General features: G+C 37.6%; 1 protein-coding gene across 5 annotated transcripts in view; it reads right to left on the bottom strand.

The window, feature by feature from the left end:
* Positions 1 to 26,147, bottom strand: part of LOC138323867 (uncharacterized) — a 49,486-nt gene that overhangs the window by 4,655 nt on the left and 18,684 nt on the right. For 4 of the 5 annotated variants that reach the window (XM_069268770.1, XM_069268779.1, XM_069268796.1 and 1 more), the window contains exon 2: positions 16,341 to 24,812. The exons of the other annotated variant lie outside the window; for it this stretch is intronic. In XM_069268770.1, coding sequence (XP_069124871.1) covers positions 19,053 to 23,975 — 4,923 coding nt within the window. In that variant the 5' untranslated portion in view covers positions 23,976 to 24,812 and the 3' untranslated portion in view covers positions 16,341 to 19,052. Of the gene's footprint in view, positions 1 to 16,340; positions 24,813 to 26,147 lie in introns of those variants that run through there. 5 annotated transcript variants of the gene reach the window in all.

The raw sequence follows: 26,147 nt of genomic DNA, 5'->3' as shown, positions 1-26,147 counted from the left end.
AATTAGGAATTGTAAACACAAACATCAGATCTTGTATGCATAAAAGTCTAAGGATTTTCTGAAGTTTGGAAGTAAGTAAATTTTCAATATACTTTGTTAAGCAAGATGCTGATCTTTTATTGCACAAACAACCTTTTATGAAGTTGAAACCTGTCAAAGTTTTGAAGTGGATCAAACCTGTCACGGGAAATTCTCTTTCATCTCAAGGCCCTTATTAACTGTTAAGTTGCAATACTCTGTCCATTAGAGGTGGCCATTTTGGAAAGATGTTGACATTGGTTTAAGTGTTAAGAAAAATCACGCAGGACACTAAACATGATAAGCAATATGCGAAGCACAAAAATTAATCTGCTTAGCAAAATTTTTACCTTAATAATATTTTTAACCGTTGAAGATTTTATGCATACCAGTCCGGGGCCTAAAATCAACAAATCACAGATAACGTTACAATATGTTACGTCGTTTTTGATTGGCTTTAGCAAGTCGAAGACTGTTCCATGATCCTGGCGTCAGGTTACTACAATCCAGCTGAATGATATAGTAGAGTCAGTTCATCAAACTATGATATTGTTCAAAAACTTTGGTAACACCAGCTATTTTTGGTCTTTAAGCAATATTGTACTACTTGATCCTCTTCATGTTCATTTTAATATTGTGGTTAAATATATTCAGAAAGCATACATGTATGTGTAATTTGAAAAAAGAGAACATAATGTGATAATTGCTTATCTTAAACAGAACTAAACCAGTATTTATACACAATTTATTATTGTGAATTATTTTCATGTGTACAGTCATATAATTATTACATCAATACGTTTTTCATTTTCATATAAAACCACATTTTTCTAGTGCTAAGCTTGAAGGGCCGCTGTGACCGACTGGTTTAGATGCCCCGACATGCATAGTCACAAGTTTGAATCCCTTGTGGGACGGTTGCCAGGTACCGACAACTCGATGGTTATTCTGCAGGTACTCCGGCTTTCTTCCACCATCTAAACCCGACACGTCCAAAGGCCATGGCTGTTATACTAACCAAACCAAACTTCTGGTTGATTTATACATAGGAAAGGTATATTTATGCTTTTTAATGAAATAAGTGAGAAGGATTCGTGACTGTCTCTTTACATTACTAAACACCACGCGAGACGCCTATGCCTCGGGAATAAAAACCGTTTTTCTCAACAAATACTTGTCTTATCTAGTCAAACGAAACACCAATGTAAAGTTTATTAAATTTCACAACGTTTATAACTTGTTTTAAGGGCGGAATATTAAGAGGATATGTCTTAAATTTTCGTTAAAAAATACGACAGCTCTTGAAATGACGGCCCGCATCAGAAAGTAAGACGGTAACCCTTGCACCCGCAAGCTACATCAAAGGCTGTGCCGGTGGATATCAAAGGAAAATCAGTCGTCGCTCAACGTCACGGTCAGTGAACAAACACAAAAGCTCCTGCCTTGTACTCCCCCAAAACCCAGTGTGACTTATCCTTCTCATATACGTCCTTGGGCTTTTTAATGAAATAAGAAAAATGTTTACAAATATCAATCCTGTCAGTTTCCGGTATTTACAGGATTGCATACTTGTTGAAAATACGTCAGCATTTTTTAAAAACAGTGGATAATAAATGTCATGCCTTCTCCATATTGACATTAATGAGGAAACTACATCTCAAAAACACGACGAATCCGACGATCATCTGCTCACCTGAAATTAAATCCTCCAAGCTTCTCCTCGACTTAGATTGGTTGACATCCAATCACCCCGACGCTTTAATTGTTAAATGTAACACAACACCGGATTATTCAAAGGCTTGTGAATGTGAACGGTTTCAAATTGATAACATATGCCCATAGAATCTCGACTCAAAATAAACAAAATGAATCTTCCTATGGTAATTTCTGATGCAATCCAAACTTTTTTCTTTTGGTTTGCAATTCGAAGTAAATTTAATGTTGTCATTGCTTATAGTAAACAAACTTTGACCGATATTTTAACCCAATGCTTGACTATCCTTATTGTTGTCTGAGGGTTATTCGGTTGACCTAGTGACGCCATCAGTTTCTGGGTTCGTTAGGACACTAGGACTTTGTGACACCAGAATTTGGTGAACGTAACACGCTAAATACCGAAATACATGGCACAACTCTTACTTTATTTCTGCAAAAATAATTAATTACATTCAACATTGACATTCAAACAAAATCAGGAAAAAGCTCGGAATTTATTGAACCTTATATACTAGGCCGAAGATCTACGACTTCTTTAACCGGTAAATGGAAAATGATTTGGTTGTTTTTGGTCTAAAACAATATTTTGGACTAGTAAATCTCGATTACGAATTCATAAGGTGTAGAAATTACAGGTTAATTTTCTAAATCAATGGGCTCATTTGTTAGACAATATAAAACCAATGTATACCATAAGAGAAATGTCTAATGTTCACTTTGCGTGTGTTTTAAGCTTTGGTACAGGTCTGCCAACGAAGAATCACGAGTTCTTAATTAGGCCCAAAAAAATATGTCTGTTTAGGGTTACATTGGCAAAAAAATAAGGGTAGATAGGTACGGATTTTTTTTTTAATATATAGAAATATATTTTGTTAAGTTCAGATGCAATAGCGGGCTGTTTACTAAACAGATACATGTATATGGCTCCTATTTATCAATAAAATTATTAAACATTAGTGTCTTTCACTCTCGACTCTTTATTTAACAATTAACAAATGCAGATTTGACTAAGAAAGAAGGAAGACACATGTATTAACAGCTCATATTGGCCTAGAGTAAAATTATTAATAGGAGTATCATTTTAGGTACAGAAAAAAATTAGGGTCGGGGGGTAAAAAATTACGATCGGTCGTGTAACCCTTGACAGACATGTTTTTTTTTTTTTTTTTTTTTTTTTTTTGCCCTAGAAGAAATATGTCTCACTTAAAGGACTCGATCGCATTTTCAAAAAATCAACATCAAAAACATTTATTTAACAGAACGTTGCGATCAAAATACAACGCCAAGGATATACTTTTAAATCTACTTTAATCTAATTCATCAAACAAATAAAACAATATCTAAGCATAAATAGTTGCGGATTCAGCACTAAGTGACTCGAGCATGTCTCAACAAACATTATAGAAGCTAATGGTAGGACGAACGCGTCTTGCATACTATCGTTATAAGCGAAAATTAAGAAATCGCATTTTAAATTCAATCACCATTCACAGACCGTATTTTGGTGTTAATATATTTAGAAATCGGTTGACTAGTATATCTTTGTTGATAGTTTGGCCCCACAGTCGTATGGTCCGACCACAGGACCCCACGTCACTTCCGATACGTCAGGATCCCCTGCATGGGGGCAGTGAACATAAAATTTCCAGCCTCGCCTTCATTTGCTACAATAAAACTGGGCACGGCGTATACATCTATCGAGTACGTGATTTCCCAGCCAAAATTGTTATTTTCTTACATTATTTGTTTTTTATACAAACGGGTTTATTTACAAGTTGCCGATGAGTAAAATAATCTTCCAATTTCCACCGATTTTGACATGTTTATTTTGCCAAGAATAAATCAAAACAAAAAAGTATTGTTAAAACGATGATTGAACAAATTCTATGCTTTGTTAGTTTGGCTTGCTATGCTGCTTACATAAAGCATGTTTTAATGCTTCCATTGAAAGCGTACAATAGCACACAGCAGGAGGTACAATAACAATAGGCCACCATCACCTTCATACAAAATCAGCATAGTCGGGGCGACTGGAAGAACGGCTGACAGAGGTCATGACGTCGCGTGCTTCCTGACAGAGGTTAAGATGTCACGAGCAATAGGTCATTACGTCACGAGCATTTGTTCCGTTTCTCCTGTGAAACGTCTTCTGTGTAAAAAAACGTTAACTGTTGCAACTTGATAATATCTTATTTCATCGGGTTCATAAGAAATCCACAAGTGCTTGACATGACAGGTGAGAAATATACATTTATTTAATGAAATTCGAGTAAGACTAATGCGATTTTAAATCAGATTCCATGTTTCAGTCCCATCCCGTCTGTTTATGATTGAATATTGGGTGTTCTTGTTTTTCTCCAAACAATTTCCAGAAGAACTTTGGTATATTTAAGCATACATGTATAATAGCGGATGTTTAAAGACTATAAGCAGGGATGTATTTTAAATAGCGCCCTTCCTCACTCTTTTGAGATCTGATGCGTATTAAAAGGACAATTCAGTCTAAGGGTACATTAAAATTTGTATATATTTCGGAAACAAATCAGTTCTAATAGAAATTAGATTAGTTGGTTTTACTGTAATATGCGAGAAAAGCCCATGGTGGTGAAATGTATGTGAAATGCTCAAACTCTCTTAATGTCCGCTATTACACATAGTGGTAAAATGTCTTGAATGCCGAACCCTGGCCCTTGCCAGTGTAGTGAATATTTTTTGTCTAGAACTTCTCAAGTCGCTCTTACCGTAGTGTGTTTTAATACGTATTTATGGTGGCTGAATACGACCATCTCGTGTTGTTGTGTTGTCGCCTTGTCGTGTTGTCGCCTTGTCGAGTTGTCGCGGTCTCAAACTGCGACAACCCGAGATTTAACAGTTAAAATGTCGACTTGTCGCGTTTTCGAACCGCGACAAGTCGACAACACGACAAGACGACAAGTCGACAACACGACAAGTCGACATTTCAAACACGCTAATTAGCGCGTACAGAATATCGTGTTGTCGCGGTAAAATGTCGACTTGTCGTGTTGTCGAGTTGTCGTGTTGTCGACTTGTCGTGTTGTCGAGTTGTCGACTTGTCGCCTTCCTGTTACTCATGCGCAAATCATATGAAATAGCCACTATCTTTGAATATAGAAAACTGAAGTCAGTGCTTGTACCATAGACCATATTGGTGGCATATTTCTGCCATCGAGTTGCCGACTTACGACTTAATGATGTCGACATAATTAAGGCATTAAGTCGACATCATATCGGAAGATGTCGACATAAACAGAAGAATATGTCGACTTACCACATGAACCTCCCCACATAATGATTCCAAGATAATTATGTAGAAAGTCGGTAACTCTGCGATTAATCGTGTTTATGCTCGGGTGTGACACCGACTTGTCAGTTATTGATGTCGACATCTAAACTAAAAGATGTCGACATCTGGTCATGAAAGTGGAATTCAAAGGCCATCCTTTCATAGGGCACTGTGTATATGCAGCAAGGCGCCATACAGCAGAGTTCGACGTTGATTTTGTTAATTCAGAAAAGTTTTTATATATTTGATTACAAAATAAAAAATTGTGATCCTGCATATCCCGGCCATGCAGCTGTAGCCTGCGTGTACGTAGCTGTTAGTCCGAGCTGAGGAAGTTAGAGTGCAAAAGGACTCTGCTTTGTACAACGAATTTCCATCCTCTTGGCCATAATCATTTATTAATATATATAACCGTGGGTTGAAAATTCGTTTAAAAGCTGTGTGTGTGCTTTGTGGATTAGCATTCGTACTAAGTCCATGTGGTACATACCGTACTATACTATATTACAATTATTTTTTCAAGATTTCATTTTTTTGAATCACGAAAAATACCAGTTACGTAATTTAAAAGCCAAAAAGGTCACAGTACAGATACGCAATACCCATTTGGAAACCAGCTTTACTTGTTAGCTTGCCCTGTCCATATATATATACATAAATATTTACATCCCTCGATACACTTATATAAAGGCACATCGAATTTTTGTTACGGTCTTAATGGCCAGATTCAACCTTTGGGCTAAAAATCCTCCCGCGGGACGCGGTTTTAGCTCCAAACTCGGGATATATCTGCATCTATTTTTTGTAGTAAAAACGTAGTAAAAAAAGTCACGTGCTTATACCTCATTCATGCCATTGGCCGGAATATACAATTGTATTATGGGTAACTAGTGATCACGTGATTGTGTGTTTACTTCCAAATATGGTGATAGTTTGCTTGCCATTTCTTCGGAGAAATTGATTTATTTGAAAATATTTAGACTCCAAAATGTTATTTATATTGCATGCATATCATTTTGACTTACACATATGTATTATTTTACTATAAATAATGATCTGAAATGAGTTATAAAACTGTCATTTTCACGTTTTGTAAATAAATGATATAATGCGAAATGACCAATTCAATAGGTCTAACCGTCTAATCTAGGATCAGCGAAGATCGGCTACTCCCGGCTAAATTCGTAGAATTCTAAATTTATATTTATATATATTATTACCTGCTTTAGGTTTCAGAACATATACATGTACATATAACACAGAGAAAATAAGATCTTCTTCAAAAGGCCTAATTATGTATAAATACCAGGTCAGAGAAATCACTCTATTTGGAAGTAAACACACACTCATGTGATCACTAGTTACCCACTAATACAATTCCATATTTATTTCGGCCAATGGCATGAATGAGGTATAATCACGTGACTTGTTTTACTACGTTTGACTACAAAGAACGCGTGTTTTGTGCCATTATTGGGAAAATCCCCCGCGGATCGTGGTTTCATTTCCACCATTTGAAACAGAAGGCTTAGAGTAGAATTTGATTGTGAAACATTGATAAATTGAAGATTACATGTTGTGCCATGGCAGATGACAAAGTTCATGTATATATACTCGACAATTACTTGAAACATCATCGAATAAATTTGTGTTGAAATTATAATTGATGTTGACCAGGAAATGTACCAGTCTAAATTTTGGTTGAATAATGCATGGAAAGTGAATTATTCAAACACTCTGGATATCGAATTTTTAATCATTAATTTCTTTTGAACTCGGGACTTTTTGGGTGTGTAATTAGGGGAAAGTTGATAACTTTTTATAATTTTTATAATATATGTACCCTAATTTTCTTTTGTTGATTTACGGACCCTGAAAGATACGGATTATGCGGCTTTAACTTTTCCACTTTGTGGAAAATCCTTCAAATCGGATTTATCTCCCTTGCTTAAAATGACAAACTATGCTATGGTATGTTATAAAGTTTTTTTCATTTTTTTTTTAAAATTCAATAATGAATGCAGATCAAATATATTAATCAAATATGTGTATTAATTTAATTTGAAACATGTTTGTTTTGCTGAAAATTTGCAAAAAAAAAATAATAATATCAATACAAAATATTCATGATTGTAATTTGATTGTTGTTGTTTTTGTACTTGCTGTAAAATGAGAAAAACCGTGTTGTGGAGAAGAAGTTTGTTAAAATTTGAATTTTTTACAAATGGATGAGAGTTGAGAATGTCTTACAATCACCTGAATTCCGAGTCTCCTATATAAACTATGGTAAAGACCCTTTCCCCTGGGGAAAATTCCGAGACCCCAGGGCCATGAAATTCACAATATTGGTAGAGGGCCTTGAGACCTGCCATGTAAGCACATAAGCCCGTGTTTCTTAGTATATGTGTACATATGTATTAGATTCCCAAAAAGCTAAGTGGGCTATGCGGAAGCTTATAACTATTTGTTTGGAAATAATATGGAAAATAAACTATGATATGATAGTATTGCTAACAATTTCAAATGGTGGAAATGAAACCACGATCCGCGGAGGATTTTCCCCATAATTGTACAAAACACGCGTTCTTTGTAGTAAAACGTAGTAAAACAAGTCACGTGATTATACCTCATTCATGCCATTGGCCGAAATAAATATGGAATTGTATTAGTGGGTAACTAGTGATCACATGAGTGTGTGTTTACTTCCAAATAGAGTGATTTCTCTGACCTGGTATTTATACATACTTTGGCCTTATTTTCTCTGTGTTATATGTATATGTTCTGAGACCTAAAGCAGGTAATAATATATATAAATATAAATTTAAAATTCTACGAATTTAGCCGGGAGTAGCCGATCTTCGCTGATTTTAGATTAGACGGTTAGACCTATTGAATTGGTCAATTCGTATTATATCATTTATTTACAAAACGTGAAAATGGCAGTTTTACAACTCATTTCAGTTCATTATTTATAGTAAAACAGTGCATATGTGCAAGTAAAATGATAAGCATGCAATATTAATAATATTTTGGAGTCTAAATATTTTCAAATAAATCAATTTCTCCGAAGAAATGGCAAGCAAACTATCACCATATTTGGAAGTAAACACAAAATCACGTGATCACTAGTTACCCATAATACAATTGTATATTCCGGCCAATGGCATGAATGAGGTATAAGCACGTGACTTTTTTTTACTACGTTTGACTACAAAGAACGCATGTTTTTACTACGAAAAATAGATGCAGATGTATCGCGAGTTGGGAGTTTAAAACCGCGTCCCTGGAGGATTTTTAGCCCAAAGTTTGAATCTGACCATTAAGACCGTAACAAAAATTCGTTGTGCCTTTATATAAGTTTATATTGTAGGCCAAGCTAACAAGTAAAGCTGGTTTCCCAACGTGTATTGTGTACCTGTACTGTGACCTTTATGGCTTTTAAATTACGTAACTGGTTTTTTTCGGGATTCACAAGAAAATACAACATAAAAAAAATCTTTTTTTTATTTTATTTTTTTATTTTTATTTTCATTCATTCTTTTAATATAGTATAGTACGGTATGTACTACATGGACTTGGTACGAATGCCAATCAACAAAACACACACACAGCTTTGAAACGAATTTTCAACCCACGGTTATATATATATTAATAATTCGTTGTACACTTCCTTAGCTCGGGCTAACAGCTACGTACACGCAGGCTACAGTTTCATGGCCGGGATGTGCAGGATCACATTTTTTTTTTTGAAATCAAATGAATAAAAACTTGAATTAACAAAATCAACGTCGATCTCTGCTGTATGGCTTTTGCTGCATATACACAGTGCTCTATGAAAGGGTGGCCTTTGATTTCCACTTTCAAGACCAGATGTCGACATCTTTTAGTTTAGATGTCGACATCAATAACTGACAAGTCGGTGTCACACCCGAGCATAAACACGATTAATCGCCGAGTTACCGACTTTCTACATAAATATCTTGGATTCATTATGTGGGCATGTACATGTGGTAAGTCGACATATTCTTCTGTTTATGTCGACATATTCCGATATGATGTCGACTTAATGCCTTAACGATGTCGGGAAATCGATGGCAGAAATATGCCACCATAAAATTGCAATATTTTCTAATTTTCGGATTAACGGGCCTTCGAACTATATATATTAGGCCTTAGCGGTTCAAGTGACCTTAAAATTAACAGATGACGATTACTGCGTACTAATCAGACGGCGTGACCAGACCATTATTACACGATTATCATATAATAAACAAATTAATAGTTCAGAGAAAAATACTTTGACAACTCTCGGTAAAGAAATTGCTATCAAATTTCTTCATCTAGGTACAAACACATGCACACAATTATTTTCATTAGCAATCCAATATGACGAGTGTTATCCATTGTTTGCGCATGTGTAACAGGAAGGCGACAAGTCGACAACTCGACAACACGACAAGTCGACAACACGACAAGGCGACAACACGACAAGTCGACAACTCGACAACACGACAAGTCGACATTTTACCGCGACAACACGAGATTCTGTACGCGCTAATTAGCGTGTTTGAAATGTCGACTTGTCGTGTTGTCGACTTATCGTCTTGTCGTGTTGTCGACTTGTCGCGGTTCGAAAACGCGACTAGTCGACATTTTAACTGTTAAATCTCGGATTGTCGCAGTTTGAGACCGCGACAACTCGAAAAGGCGACAACACGACAAGGCGACAACACAACAACACGAGATGGCCGTAATCAGTCACCATACGTATTGCATTTGTTTAACGTGCGTGACTTTGGCTCGGGTATATATGTTGTACATACTTAATAGCATTAATCAACGATTTGAAATTTCAACAGTATCATTCAAAATACTCAATAATGTCGTGAATTTTGTCAATATTTCTTGATATATGTTTCATAAGGAATGTAGAACAATAAATTTATGTCATATTTTGCCTCGTGGTTGCCCCTTTAACATTCAGGTACTTAATGTTTGTGGGTTTTTTTTATCTTTCCCTTTTTATTCCATGTGTTTTATTATTTTTTGTTTGTTTTTGCTTTTCATTTAAATTCAAAATTGTTTTCAAATAAACAAAATATAGGCTTTTTGTCGCCATTTTTGTTTTACAATTGTAATGTCAAAGAAAGAAGTAATTTATGAATGTGCTAAACTTACTTCAAGGTGTTCTGTGAGATTGGCCCTCCCGTATGTTTGCCGTGATGCAAATGTAGTAACAGGGTACTAAAACTATCTTCATTTGTCTGTTTCCTTCGTTGGTCGGCTAGGTGACTTCTCATAGGATACCTACCAGCAATTGTTTCCTTTTTGTTGTGGTGCGAGTGATCAGTCGGCGGTGAGTTTGAATAGGTGATGCCGAATCGGTGAGTGAGCTGGAGAGAGGGGAGTAACGGTGTGGAATGAGCCAGAGAGGATGTCTGATGGCGAGACTATTTTGAAATATCACTGTGTCTATCATCACTTTTGGTGAATATCATATAGGACTCTTTCATACGTGTATGAAGGATAGGGATATTCTACCCTCGGGATCACAAAATGTTGTAAAACCAAAGCCTCAGGTTTTACAACATTTTGTGATCGCAAGGGTAGAATATCCATATCCTTCATATACACGCATGAAAGAGTATTTTACTCTATAACCTCGACGTTTTATTGCAATTTTACAGTGAGTTTCCGCCATTTTGATATAAATTCGAAAAAAGAAACCCAACTGCAAGTCAATTCTTCATACATACATGTAAACATTGCGTGATATGTTCAACGCAAATTCCGTTGTTTATATCTTTTTAAGTAAATCCAGCCTAGTTTCTGAAAGAAATCGTTAAAATGGTACCGAAAAAAAGATGTAATTTTGTTAACGCTGTGACGTCACGAGGCTTTATTGCATGAGTAGTCATGCAATACAGCCTCAGGCGACATGAGTGTATTGCCCTGGACCAGCCAGTATTACACGTGTAGGTATGAGAGGTCACCCTCAGGCGACATGAATGTATTGCCCTAGACCAGCCAGTATTACACGTGTAGGTATGATGGTAGCCTCAGGCGACATGAGTGTATTGCCCTGGACCAGCCAGTATTACACGTGTAGGTATGAGAGGTCACCCTCAGGCGACATGAATGTATTGCCCTAGACCAGCCAGTATTACACGTGTAGGTATGATGGTATGATAGCAATTGCAACACTTGTTATGAACATTAGTATCTTAACAACTAGTTATGCTAAGGCACGAATTATCCCCAATTGATGGATCTCTTCATGGCCCTCGACTGTCTTCCACATGACCTATTCCTCAGGAAGCTGCAGTCGTACGGTGTCTTTGGGGAGACTATAGGTCCGGGATCCCATGAGCAGCTATCTTGGGAACAGGAAGCAGAGAGAGGCATTGAGTGGATGTCTCTCAGTAAAGGGGTACCCCAGGGCTCGATCCTAGGGCCTCTCATTTTTTTATATTTGTATCAATGATATGTTTTTGGGTTTTTTTCTTTATTAAGGAGACAACTCTGTATATGCAGATGACAATAATATGGGCTATATCACAAACTTAAAAGATGTTTCGAAAGGGAAGCGAGTATTATAATTAAGTGGTTCAAAGATAATGGTATGAAAGCAAACCCAGAGAAAGTTCAGTCTATATGCCTCCCAAATAACTTGTGCAAGTTAGCAAACTACGCAGAGTTTCGGAGGCTTCTTCGTAAGTGGGATGGCCTGAACTGTGATTGTTATATTTGTTCTTTTAATTAGTTTTACTGTCCTGTGGTGTATATAGACTTATATTACAATATCTGCTTTAAAACTGATATTTTAAATCTTTTCCATAGAAGCTTTGCATACTGCTTACTTTTATATGTATGTATTTACAATTTAGTACAATTTTTTTAGTTAATCATTGCTTTTTCAACCTCAAGCAACAGCTTTGTTTTGGTTCACACTATATTAGTTTCTACTTAGCAGCTCATGTATCTATAGTATATTTGCTGTATGCTGTGTTATCTCTTGTTTGTACGGTGGCTGATTTGTGCCATTTCGTCTTTTCCCCCCGAAAAGACGAGAATTAAGAAACCTTAAATTTCGTCTTTTCGTCTTTTCAGGCGAAAAGACGAAATTTAACAAATTTAACTAATTTTAAAAGACGAAAACTCAAACACGAAAAGACGAAAGTGATACACGCTAATTAGCGACTTTAATTCTCGTCTTTTCGCCTTCAAAAATCTCGTCTTTGCCCGAAAAGACGAAAATTAACAAACTTAATTCGTCTTTTCGTCTTTTCGCCCCGAAAAGACGAAAATTAACAAACCTTAATTTTCGTCTTTTCGTCTTCCGGTCCGGTGTGGAAGTCATTTTGAAATCTTTTTATCTTAATATTGACTTAATTGTTCAATATGGAAGCATCAAAGTAGTTTATGATAACAATCGATTTATTAAATTGATAGTATTACAAGTATCTTCATCAATAACTAAGATTAGAAGTTTTAAAACATAAGTCAACATGTATGTTTACAGCAGTTACGTAGATTTCTCACACGTGGCATATGCCTGGCATATGCCACGTGCCACTAACAGATTCATCATTCCGCAAATCTTTTTCTAAAATTCATTAATATCTTATTTTTTGTGTTCTAATCGCTCTATTTAGCAATTACGCTTATCAAAACATTGCCGTGTATATGTTAGGACATAATGAACTTAAGATGCTAAACATAGTACTTACAGGAGTTGCCTCCCCTACACAACTTGAAAAAAAAGAGTTGTCAGCGGGTAATATTTGAAAGCGTTTGAACCACGGATCAACTTGTTAACAAAATATTTTTATGAAAGACAACTCGTGAAGACTTTGAGTTTAAAGGAAGGACTTGTACCAAGAAATTGCTCAAATACAGTTAATTATAACAGTCAATCAGTAGGTACAATGTACTGTATATTATTTGAAAAGACATTTTGACTACATACATGACATGGTCTTCATCATAATTGTACATTAGAAATTACATTATAATCTCCGTCGTATATGAAAGATGGCAAAGTATATCTGTAATTTGTAATTTTTCGGAGCAAAAAGGCGAAAAGACGAAAAGACGAAATTTAAGGTTTGTTAATTTTCGTCTTTTCGGGGCGAAAAGACGAAATGGCATAAATCAGCCACCGTATGTTTGCCACGTATTTTTGTTGTTTTTGTCTGTATCTTTTGTGTATCTGTATCTCTGTATGTATATTTATAATACTACTCTACTTATGTTATACGTCGAAATAAAAAAAAAACTTTGTTCATTGTTTATCATGTTCGACGATGAAAACTTTCTTGTATCTAATTAAATTTTATTCTGAATACAACTACAGAACTAAAAGTGAAAAAATGCAGGGACAGGGATCCTGATTTTCAGAAATTATTTGAATTTGTACACTGCCTCATTGTAAAATATATCAAAAGCCTTGATGCAGAGATGATTCGGATTCCTGGATTGTTTGATCTGTTCCGGGACAAGCTGCTTTGGAGAGGATTCGGTAGGAAATAACATTACATCTACATTGTTTCATCTCTGATTTACACTACCACGTAGCCCGGTACCACGCAAAGTGCTTGTAAGGAGTTAAAGTGTAAAGGTGGACAACTCTTGTAACTTTGGCATGAATTAAGGTTCGCATAGGGAAATATTTTTCAGGGTGACGATTGGCGGTCGCCATAATTATTTGGCGTCCACAAAATAAAAGATTTGCGTTACCCCGGAAAACATTGTCTTATGTGAGCCTGATACCTGACCGTTCTCTTTTATATGTGGCTGTATATTAGGATACAGTCGCTATGGATATTGTAGGACTTCTATCGTGTTTTCTGTAAGTCAGTGTTGTCACACATATTTTGTAATTGTTCAACGTAAACTACTCAAAATCGTGTCAAAATGAAATTCTGTTAAAATCGAAAAACGTACAATCTCATTTTTACTCCTTTTTTGTGCTCAACTGCCTCGGGATCAAGTCCAAATCTGTCTTAATTTTAGACTTAGCCAATCAAAGATGACGTTACAACATGTTACATCATTTATGATTGGCTTAGTCAAAACTTCAGTCTAAGATTGTTTCATGATCCTGGAGATAGCTGGTGACTCGAATTTCTCTGTGTCGAAATTTCAGTTGAATTGTCGTTAAATTCAGTCCTTTCAAAAGTTATCTCACGTTAATTTATTGTCTTTGAATTAAAACTTAACTAACTACAACACAGTGGTGATAGATAAAATGTTATTATTCATTTTAGATATTTTTACATATCATTATCATTGATGCACCTGGTACATGTCTTTGATTAGATTTTTAAAGTGTAAGTGTAAAATGAGTTTGATTATTTTGTGAAGTCCAAATTTTTTTAGGTTACAATTAATCCTACACTTATTAACACTGCCAGAACAATTTCAAATAGATAAATGTAATTTTCATACTACGGGTCGTCTGATCTTCCCGGGTGTCGTCCTAGTTACCGCACAGTAGTTGAATATCACTACGTCAGACGGAAAACAGCGAAACGAATCTTTATTGTTAGCATCGATTTACAGTTGGAATTTTGAATTTGTGTTATGGTGTACAATTATTGTTATGCCATATATATTGATGTTTATACGTAGTAAATTATTATTGATAAACTTTCAAATTTTATTTCGTAAACCAAAATTATATCGTATATATGCGGAGGTTAGGACATGTATGAAGACAGATCTTAAATCTTCTTTTGTGTAACTTCAATAATTTCAGGGATAGATGAAAACATAAAACTATCAAAAAATGATCTATTATATCAAATATAGTATAGTAAATTTCCCACAAGTGCTAGATTTTCATATTTGGTTTTAATCTAAATTTATATATTTTTGTTTGGAACTAGAATTTTTCACTTATGAGGAACTTTTGATTCAGATTGGACCGGTGTTTCCATGCATGTATTTTTGCTTTGGTCTATTTGATCATTTTGAAGTTAGAGTTATCTCCCTTCCTTCCTTCGAGCAAGCTTGCGAAATATCTGGGCTTCAAAGAATCTATATGACGTACCTAAATGTTAAATAAACATATTTTTTCAGCAGACCGATGATAAATTTATACAAATTGGAGCTAAATGGGAATCTTGAGTCGAACGCCTGCTGTTGAAGGGGAACTAATAATGTTGTTTTAAGTCGTGTTAAATCCGCTTTACAAGCTACAGAACTTGTAAATACACAAACACCCTGCAGTGACGCAATGCACGGGCATACTAAATATACTTCATATCTTCTATTTCTTCACTTTATCACTATCAACAGAACACACTATCCGAAACCCCACGTGACGCCAAGTTATAATGACGCACGCGCGCATGCACGTACATGTGATCCGGGACACGAACACCTGCTGTAACCTTTGACTAGAAAAGTTCAAAAACCCAGGATATCGCCTAATTCTCAGACAGATGGTAGGTGCATCAAAGATTAAGTAAGGATATGTATTAGTAAACTAAATCTGGAAAATACGTCAGTGGTTTTTTTCTATGCAACGATAAAGATTTTTTTCCATATACTAATACGAATTTGCAACTTTTTAGTCTTATAAAAATATGTAAATAACACGTACCTTGATTTTAAATTACGAGGTGAAATTTGATCAAAAGCAATTTTAAGGATGCAAGCACAGAGAAACGATTGGTGGTGTTTCTGAGTCTCCTTCGTAGTTGCTTCGGAACGTGACAGGATCTTACCTCCCCTCCCCTCTTAGCATACCCCAAAGTGTAAATCTCACAGGAACTAGTGAACTAATTATTTATGTATAGTGACGTATTCTGATGGCCAGACGTATTAGGGTCTGCATTAAACACCGGTCATTATCGTATTTCTATGATCTATGTACAACCTTGAATTTAGCGACACTAGCGTCTCTTAGCTCCAAATGCAAGTAAACTCATCCTCGATACTCCAGGGGTTCCGCTCACTTACGATCTCTACATCCCCACAGAGCATGTAATCAAGTACATAAAAAAAACCCGTAGAACAATAATCGGAATCTTGGAGTATCGATGATGAAGTAAACGGTGGCTATATCAGAAAGGAGTTTCAACTAGGCAGAATCGGAAAATAGATAGGAGGGCTTGTTACCGGATTTGATTAACAGACTTGATAAAAAGGGGAGGGGGCTTAATACCGAGAGGGAGCTTATTGTTGGTAAATTACCGTAATTCTCCGATCCCGAAATCCAATCCTAAACACATACATTGCAGTACAATCATATAGCTTTCCAGTAAAAACAATTCTAATTGAGTAAATGTAACAGAAAACAAACACATTTTATTCAGTGATATTCTATATATTAAAATATACTTTGTAAAAACTAGTCATTCGGTTATAATACCTGAAGATACAAAGGGTATATAATGCATGTACATAAGTTATTTCGGGACGTAAATGAATGGGTTGGCCACTCAGCGGTAAAAGAAACTTAAACTTTACACATATATTTCAGTATACACAAACGGATGTCATTTTTATACCAAAACCATGAACTTGCTTTTCGAATCCCTGTTGTTGTTGTTTTTTCAAATGGGTGTGTGCCGCATATATTTTGTAAACATGGCGGATTATTTCGTATTTTCAGTATGTGGAGTTATCTGCTCTTGAGAGCGCATTCATTAATTTTGATAAAAGAGATTACTGAATAGAAACGTCATGCATATATTGGAATGGATTTCCAGACTGTAGTTCAGAAAAACAATCTAATGACTGCTGAAGTATACAGGAAATTATAGGAAAACAAAGGCAGATAGCCACGAGTACGAGAAAGAAAGAACATTGTACAAAAATGTACTTATATATATGTTTTTACCACGTAATAATCTCCTCGAAAGAGTGGATAACTCTGCACAAAACAGGCAATCGTTTCGGAACAGGTATTTCAAGAAAAGTATTGTAAAATAATGATAAATACACACACGACTCATCATGATCATTCAACTATTTAAATACATGTAGATGATTATCATGCTCATCGATGACTTAAATACATGGACATATACACAAATCAAGGTGTGGAAACTCAGTTATTAAGGACATGTGTACTAACGTGTTTTTACAATTTACAAAAATGTTGCTACTGTTCGTATACGTATCTCAAAAACAGCAATTTATTGTTTTCCATACATTTTCATTTCATCTATAAGAGATTCATGGTAGTTGTCTCCCCTTCATCGAAACCATTGAAATCGACGTCGAACATCAATAATATTCACGCAAAAATAATGCCAACCACTGTCTGCCAAATGTATTAAATTACATCTGCAATAAATGCAATGAACATGTAACTGTAAATAAAATCACTCATATAGTTTGTGTATCACAGTATATATATATTCTGTATTCTATCACAGATAGGGGAGTATTGCCTTATTATATATTCTTAACTACAGGATAAAATGACGATATATAGATTATTGTGCATCTAAGATAAATGTTCACATTATAAATATTATGCATGTGTGTTTAAATACATTGGATCCCTACTTTTATGACATGATATGACTTCAAACACACGGGTAACTATATGTTTCTGTTCATAGTCTATACAACACTGTGCAGTCAAACTACTATGATTGTAACCCATAAACATTGAAAATTTTGACAGGCAAGGATGGCCAGTTCGTTGTGTTATAATAATAAAATCGAACGCTGTCTGATTCCGCACACCAACAGGACACAGAGCTTCACTTTCTCCGCCTCAGTGGGGCGTAGACACGAAATGGATACAGAATGTAACAAAAATTGATATTTCATAAATCATGTAATCATTTTCTTTCTTTTCTTTTCGGAGTCTGATTTCAAAATATTTATTCTTTATATTTTCGAATCTGTTATCGTTTTTTCGGAAATTCTCATTTCGAAAGGGCTAGCTTAGAAACATTACAGTGTAGCTCCACTTTATCTTGATTACATCCTGTATCGCCACGAACGTCTTGACACGGGAGTATAGGTCTGAGGTCAGATGTATGAAGCAATATGTATGGGAACAAAAAGCTATTGAATCAGTTCAATATGGGAAACCAGACAGCGTTCAATAACTTTAAAGTTTTGAAAACTTTAAAAATATTGTCTAAAAATATGTATTTACTTTACATTAAAGAAATTACTCTCTAAGGTGACATTCATGGTATGATATTTTGAAACACAAATAGCTTAGTTAGTCAAATATCAGAAAACATGACTGTTCAGGGAAAGTAAGCAGTTTTGAAGATCTAGCCCCAGGTCGGCGTTTGGACAAATCATCGTTTCTAAAGGTGACAAATTACTAGCTTCGACAAATACACATTGATGATTATTTGTCGCCCCTTCGCTACCATTGTCAGTTGTCATATGAACAAAATTCCGTCAAAATCTTGTCAAAATCTACCACGTTTTTCATTACTTATCGCTATTGCAATCGCGATGACAGTCAAATGAATATTTTAATGTTACAATACTTGTGCTAATTGGAAGCTAGGAGGATTATAATAACCAATTATTTTTTTGATTGCATATTGTTTTTGCCTTCGATCACTGTGAAAAGGAAGAAATGTTGCGCAAACGCCGACATCAGAACAGGAAGATAAACTGCTTGTTTTCTACATAAAGGAGTTCTGTCGTATCTGCGCTTTGAATGCAACAAGATAGTCAGAAAGTTCGGATCATTACTTGACTTGATACAGCGCCATGATACCAAATCTGAATCCAGACCATCACTTTGAACTAAAACATGACCACACTTCACATTGACACAGTCATGCACTAGGTACACGATACTGTGTCTCGAAGCTAGGTCAATGAAAAAAACCGATTTCAAATATGCACCAGATACTTTGCTGTGACACACGGTCTGTCTAGGCCTGGCCCTAAGTCTGAGAGCAAAGTTAACACAAGATCTGATACCAGATCTGATATTAGGTCTGGTACTAGGCCATCTATCATGCTTGCCACGCGACATTATGACTAGTATTAACACTCTAGGTCTATAGCAGTGTTACAGATTGTCGTACTGGGAAGGTGGACGGTCACTTTCAGACTTGGACTGTTTCGGTTGGGATTTGGTCCCCGATTTCTTCTTCTCACCACCCGCTTGTGTAGATTTGGCACTTGCCTCCTTTTTGCTATCTTTTAAGTCCTCCACGTTATCCTGTTGTATAGAAAACATTCTCTGCCGTACATACACAAAAGCCTGTTTCTTTCGCGGTTTCGGCGATTTTGGTTTCGGTTGTTCAGTGGCAGGAGGTTTAACAAACTTCTTGCCTGAGGAATGCCGAGGAGGAGGTGGTGGCGGTTGTTGCTGCTGTTGCTGTTGAAGTTTTTGCCGAGCTTGTCTTTGATCAGACGGAACCTTTTTCTTTTTAGAATTTTTGGAGAAAAGCTTTTGCATGAAACCGGCGGGTTTCTTGTCGTCTTGATCTTCCGGATTAGCATTGTCGATATTTTCTAGAACCACGTCTGGCATTTCCTGTTCCGGTACGGTTAGGAAAGTACATGGAGACATTCGATTTGGAGGGACATTGATCCGAAGTGACGCGAAATCAATGTTTCCGTCGTTTGAATTCTCAGACAGAGCAGACACAAACGAAGCGCCCGATCCGGAGTCTGACGGCGGAGTGTTTGATTCGGTAATGGCTGGCAGTGGCGCCTTCTGTTGTTTTGGCTTCACAATGACTGTTTCATTAACATTATCCCCTTCTGCCCCGCCCGGGTGACACACGGGAATCTTACACCCCGGTGGTACACTAATCTTAGCCATAGACTTATTAGGGACCGTGGCTATCCTACCAGGAGCGGAGTGAAAGCGGAGCAATGGGAGACGACTCGGGCTGACTCGGCCGCTCAGCTTTGGAGACCCATCCGAGTACTCCCTAGGTAAACTTTTCGATTTCTGCTCCGGATCATCCATTGGGGGAGCCAGTTTACCTTTTAGTGTTGTTATAGGTTGAGCTTTCCTTCCCGGCATGCTGTCATGTTTCGCATCTTTTGACTTGTTCATTGACTCCGTCTGTGCTACTAATTCAAGGATGTTCTTCCGGCGTTCATCGTCTGATGAAGTATGTCGCGGTGACAGATCTCCATCTTTAATGAAAGAGTCTGTCATCAGCGATCGTTCGGAAGAAGAAGTGCTGTCTGATCGCTTCCATGGGTAGTCGGGAGCAACCTTTCCGGTTGGGCTTTGAAGCCTTTCAGACACATTGCGTAATTTCGAAATACAGGCAGCCATTCTCTCATCCATAAGAGATGAGTCCGTATTGGTTGCCATGTCGACCGTTTCGGTTGTACATGTAGATGAGACCTTATGAGCCACATCACCAGGTGACTTCTGACCAAAGCAGGTCTCGGCTATATGGCGCGTGTGACTGAATGTACTTGTCGCTTTATCGCACTTGGCAAGGTCTAAAGTCATGGTTCCTCTAGAGAAACTTCGTCTCACCATTGTAGATGTTTGTTTCTCGAAAGTTAGTTTAGGAATCGTATTAATGCCAACGTCAAAAAGCACTTTGCCATCTTTCTCCTTTTTAATGAGATCCGACAGCTGATCTTCGTCCGGGTCCTCATATTGCCATGCTGACGATATGACAGTCTGTGACGAGGTCTCGGCGAGGGGAACCAGATCTGTCGTCGTGCAGTCGTCGATCATTTCTATGGGATCTCGATCATCATCCATAGGTTCACTTGACGCAAGATCGAAAGCGGACTCTGGTATAAGGAAGAGTTCATCGCCTTCTACCTCACTCATCAGGCCGATGTAAGGTAGAGATTCCGTAGATGTCGCCATGTCCGTACATTCCACGTCGTCTTTCTCTATAGTTTCTAGCTCCGCCGAGGTAGAGACAGATTTGTCGATAAAACATATTTCTGACGTCTGAGTATTAACGTCGATCAGTGGGGTGACCGTCTGTCCAAATGAAAGAGCCATCGTGCCTCTCTCTTGAGTATTGGTCGGTATTGTTGTGGTCGAGTTGTCCATTCGCGGCACTAGCTCCTCTGACGATATGTTTGTTGATATATCCGAGTTTTGCACGGCTACCGTGTTGGTACTACTCGTCATAACGTCAGGTGGTAATGTCTCTGTCCATACAGAGGATGACACCGGCTTGAGTTTCTCATACCAGTCGTGATCTGTTGACATATTGGCGTCCTTCAGTATCACAGGATCTGTGTTAGTTTCGTCCGTTTCTTGCGGTATTTGAACAGACGTCTGAGCGTCTTGCATTTTTACCCTCTCAGTCAAAGTTTCGTTGTCTTGCACAACCACTATGGTTTCCGTTTCACTGTCTTTGTACTGTTTAGTCTCTGTGTATGTAGCTTGGTCCATGGAAGTTATTTTGGTGGTCTCCACTCCAGTTTCCATTGTGGCCGGACGTGTTGGTGAAATCCCTGTATTGACCATCACCGGCATTGGTGTTATTGTCCAGTTATCGGATGTTGTTTTCTTTGGAGTAACCGTCTCCTTGTCACACAGAAGAACGGACATGGTCTCCGTGCACGCGTCCTGTGTCTGAACATCCCTAGACACGGATGTCGGGATGTCTTGCTCACTGTTACTAGCGCTAGCGCCTTTACTCTTAAACAATTTTGAAAATATACTGGTCCCCGCGTGCCATGATTTTCTATTGGGACTTGCAGACGGCGGCTCAAGTTCGTCTATAGATACCTGCATAGTTTGGTCCCTTTGTGGTATCGGCATTGGACTAGTATCGGAATCCACTGTAACAGGAGTTATCTGGAATCCCTGATCACATACTTCCGGTTTCATAGTCTCGACACTCGTTTCTGTCGTTTCACAGTTATCCGTACACATTGACCGTTCTGACGTATTAAGGGCCTCGGTCCACGTGCACTTGTTGTCGTGTACGATTGGCTGCATGGTCGTCTCACTGTCAATCATATTAACCATGTTTGTACCTATACATTGGTCAGTCTGTCCGGCATAGTCCGTGCCCATCGATCGGGATATCTGATTAACTCTAAATGTCTGAGTATCAACTGTGCTCAGCTCTACGCGGGTACACGTACCAAAACTTCGCAGTCTAGACGGATATGTGTACGTAGTGGCGTCACATGTTTCAACTATCGGTTTGGTTTCTTCCACAGTCATAGTTGTCTTGTCGCGCATCCGACGACGATGTCTCCTTCCTGGTTCATCGCAGTTGATGGGGTCCAGGGCGATGGTCCGCATTTCCGGTCGAGAAAACGACGTATCATCACAAGACAGACTTCTATTTGGCATTTGGTTCAGCATCGGAAGTGACTTTGATTTATCCTCTGACAAATTGCCTCCCGTCATTGAGAGGTCTGTCTGTACGCGTTTACTACGTATAAGTAGACGTCTGCGTCGCCTTGACTCCCGACTGTCATTGTCCGTAGTGTTCAGGACGATTATGTCCTGTATTTTTGGCGCTTCAGCAACGAATGGTGCAGTTGTTGACAAGTCCTCACAACACTTGGCACAAATACCTGATCCCGGCGTGCCCGGGTCGCTATACACTTGAAGTCCTTTGTGAATCATTGGCACTGTCTGTGTATTCAGTGCAACATCTGATGACGTCACAGCTGTACTAGTCTCCTGATTACATGTCTGTACGGACACTTTCACGCCGTTGCTGACCGCGTGGTCAGTTGACCGCCGTTTCCGCGAGGAAGACCTATCGACAGTGTCTTCACCGTGCCCGTTAGTTATGACATCAACATCACGTGTTTTAATCGGACGTTCTTTGACTGGCACGGCCTCTTCGCCTACTGGATCCGTCTGTGTGTCACTCGTAACAAGTTCTGGTTTGGACGGTGACTTCTCTAGCGAACTATCACTTTTATAATCCCCGTTCGTGAGGAAACCATTTTGGTCTTTGTTTGGGTCCTCTTGGAATGATAGAGAGCCGAACGTGACACTGCCTGGGTTAAAATGTATGTCTATCATATCGTCAGAGGGTAGTGTAGGTAGGGACGGCTCCATCAGTGAATGTAGTTTAGTCTCCATTTCACGTTTTAAAAGTAACAGTTCCACTCCTCTGTCCCTCATTATAATTTCGGTTAAGTTCGTAGCACTTTGAAGTTCATCTACGTTCTCTTGTAGCCATTCACGGTGTTTGAGAAAATCGGTGACATTTTCTCCAAAATACTCGTCAACACTTTTCAGCAATTCTCTTTCTGTAGACCGAACTTGCTGGATGTAACTTATCGCTAAATCTCGTATATTCTCGCGTGTTCTCTTCATGCCGTTTTCACATTTGTTTATGGCTTCTATACGATCGTTTATGTCCGTAATTCTACCTTTCGACTTATCCAACAAACCTTGCATAGAAGCTTTATATTTGACATATCCATCACTGAAAGAACATATGTCGTGATCACGGTGTTCTTGAAACGTGCAGACGATACATATACACGTGTCGCATGGTTCACAGTAGAATCGCACGTTTTCCTCGGGGTGGGACTTACACTCGATATCCTTCTCACCCTCCACGTCTATCAAACTGTGATGCTGTGTGACCTTGGTCTCACGGTGCAAGGTCACACAAGACTTGCACAAAAGTTTTGAACAGTCAAGACACTTTGCGCATGCCTCGTTTGAACGTTTTCGAACAGTGTGACATATTTCACACGGCGGGATTTTTGAAGGCCGTCTTCTGTCGATGATTTCTGTCAGATTTGACAACAGGAAGTTGTCCGGAAGTCGTCGTATTCCTCCTGTCGGAATTTCTGTTTTTCGGCGACATATTGGACAGGTGACGTATCGGTTGTAAAGAGAAAATCGAGATCGCGACCCCTCGGAGTCCACGTGTTGCTGAAGACAATCGATACAGAACGTATGTAAACATATTAACGTTTTAGGGTTCTTAAATGGCTCAAAACAGATCTTACAGTGTAGAAACTGGTCGCTGATCTCGCGCATCAATTTATCACCGGTAGCCATCCTGTACGTATTAATGCCGATATATCCCACACGCTATCTGGATGCCAAGTCCTAAATTACCATACAAGACCCATCAAGGGGAAACATAGACGTATATCAGGAAAGATCAATTGAACGTTTGTTTTGCATGCTGGCACCCCAGGTAATATTTTCTCCGTGGTGGGCGAGAGAGCACGAGATTTATGACACAACTGCTGTATATCCCAAACTTATCTTGTCCCGGAAATAAAAAAAACTTTCAGGTTTCATGTTAATATCTGTCCCTATAGGATGCCAGTTCCTTGCATTGGCTTACGATCTGTCGGGGCATCTTTCGTATCGCAATTAATACCAGTCTATCTACTTTTAAACACCATGACGTCAGCCTGACTTCTATTTCAGAAATATTGGAATCACATAAAAGATGTGGATGTTGGAAAACATATCCTTCCTACTGCTCAGTGTTTGTATAACACACAGAAGGTACTCCTCAACACCAGGGGGTATTGGGGATGATAACGTTCACAACGGGCAGGAAAAAACTCCAATCATATATATCCAAATTCACGTGCACTTGTTATCTTGTCAGCATCTTGATACAGCACTTTACAAATGTGTTCACGCATTTCAAGGGCTAAGTAATTTCCAATGAGTTCTGCAGGTTTGTACTTTTTGTGTGATGGCTGTCTCGAGTTTGAAGCGTAACTATAGTATGTTATGTGTACTACTCTAAAGACTCTGCCTTCGCACAAAAGAGTTCTCCCAAAGGTCACTAACTCCACGTGACACAAAACATGTCAAGGTCACAAAGTTTATCATACCACGATGGAATCCATTGCCTCGTTCATCAAGCTTCACCTGAAAGTAAAAAAAACACGTCAATTAAAACATCTAAATTACCTTAATGTTGATATGTCTCTCATAATCTAATCAATTAAAATACGATCGATCATTTAGTGTAAATGTACTGAAAATGGCGGTGACATGTTTCCGGAGATAATTAATTTTAAAACTGCCAAGCTCGTTGAAAATTCAGTACAGTCAAAATTACTGCCGCAACGCAACAGTTAGTATAATAATATTTTACACAGATGTTTGCCCAAACCAAAACTAGCTTTCATAAGTTTGCCGCTAAGTACAGCGTATACTGTACAACATTAAATATTCGCGTGTAGTTTCTTCGTGGTTTGGAGTTTTGATTTCATTTCGTGAATAGAAATATTTGTGGTTCGCAGATGGAACAATACTGACTATATATCATATGAATAAAAATTTCGTCGTTTTTATAAATTCGTGGTTCCACAGCAGCCATGAAAATAACGACATTTTTTACATAGTACAACGTATCTTACAATATTAATTTTTCTTTGTTTTCATACCAAATCTGGCTTTTTCTGATTGGTTAATATTTTTTTTGCATACCACTATGAAAAAAAAAAATCCGAGAATGGCGCGAAACCCCGACGTTATCGTGACGTCACAATAGAGACATTGACGTTGCGTATTGATTCGGAAAAAAGAGTCCCTTGAAAAAACCACTTAAACTAATTTTACAATAAGTAAAAATACTTCAAGTTTCACTTTTTTTTTATCGGTTAGCAAAAAATAGAGTATAAAATACCGAAATTAAAAATTATAATGTATTGATGTCACTATTTTTTTTCCTAGATTTTATCGGGGTATGAAAAGAAAAATTTACATTTGCAAATATTTTGTGAGAATCCGCTACGCGGAAAACAAAATTTTTGCAACTAGCAATTTTTTTTTTTTTCATACCCCGATAAAATTAAAAAGTAGTGACATCAATGCTTAAGTAAATGTAAAACCTATCTTATTTCCTTTTTCAATAATTTCGGACAGCTTATTTTATCAATCTGTCAGTCTATGACTAATGGCCAAATTCCAAATAAAGTAAATAAATGTGGTAGCTACCAAAGATAATTTCAAACCCGTTCCTTCTTATAAAGAAAGGTTACAAATTAATGCCAGTCAAACTTAACTACCTTATTCTTTTGAAAATGATAGCTTATCTATTTTGATTAAAAAACAGTGCCAATTTGGCACTCGACCTATAGAATCTAGTGTGTGTATATCGCTTGGTAAACTACTTAGTGTAGTATAAAATAAATCCCCCTCTCGTCCTAAAACCATTTTGAGTTTTTGGGATGGATTGTAGATGTGCAACTGGACATC

This window comes from Argopecten irradians, chromosome 1 (genome assembly GCF_041381155.1).
Source record: "Argopecten irradians isolate NY chromosome 1, Ai_NY, whole genome shotgun sequence".
In the NCBI taxonomy this organism is placed as follows: domain Eukaryota; kingdom Metazoa; phylum Mollusca; class Bivalvia; order Pectinida; family Pectinidae; genus Argopecten; species Argopecten irradians.
This window is presented reverse-complemented; position numbering and strand designations above follow the sequence as displayed.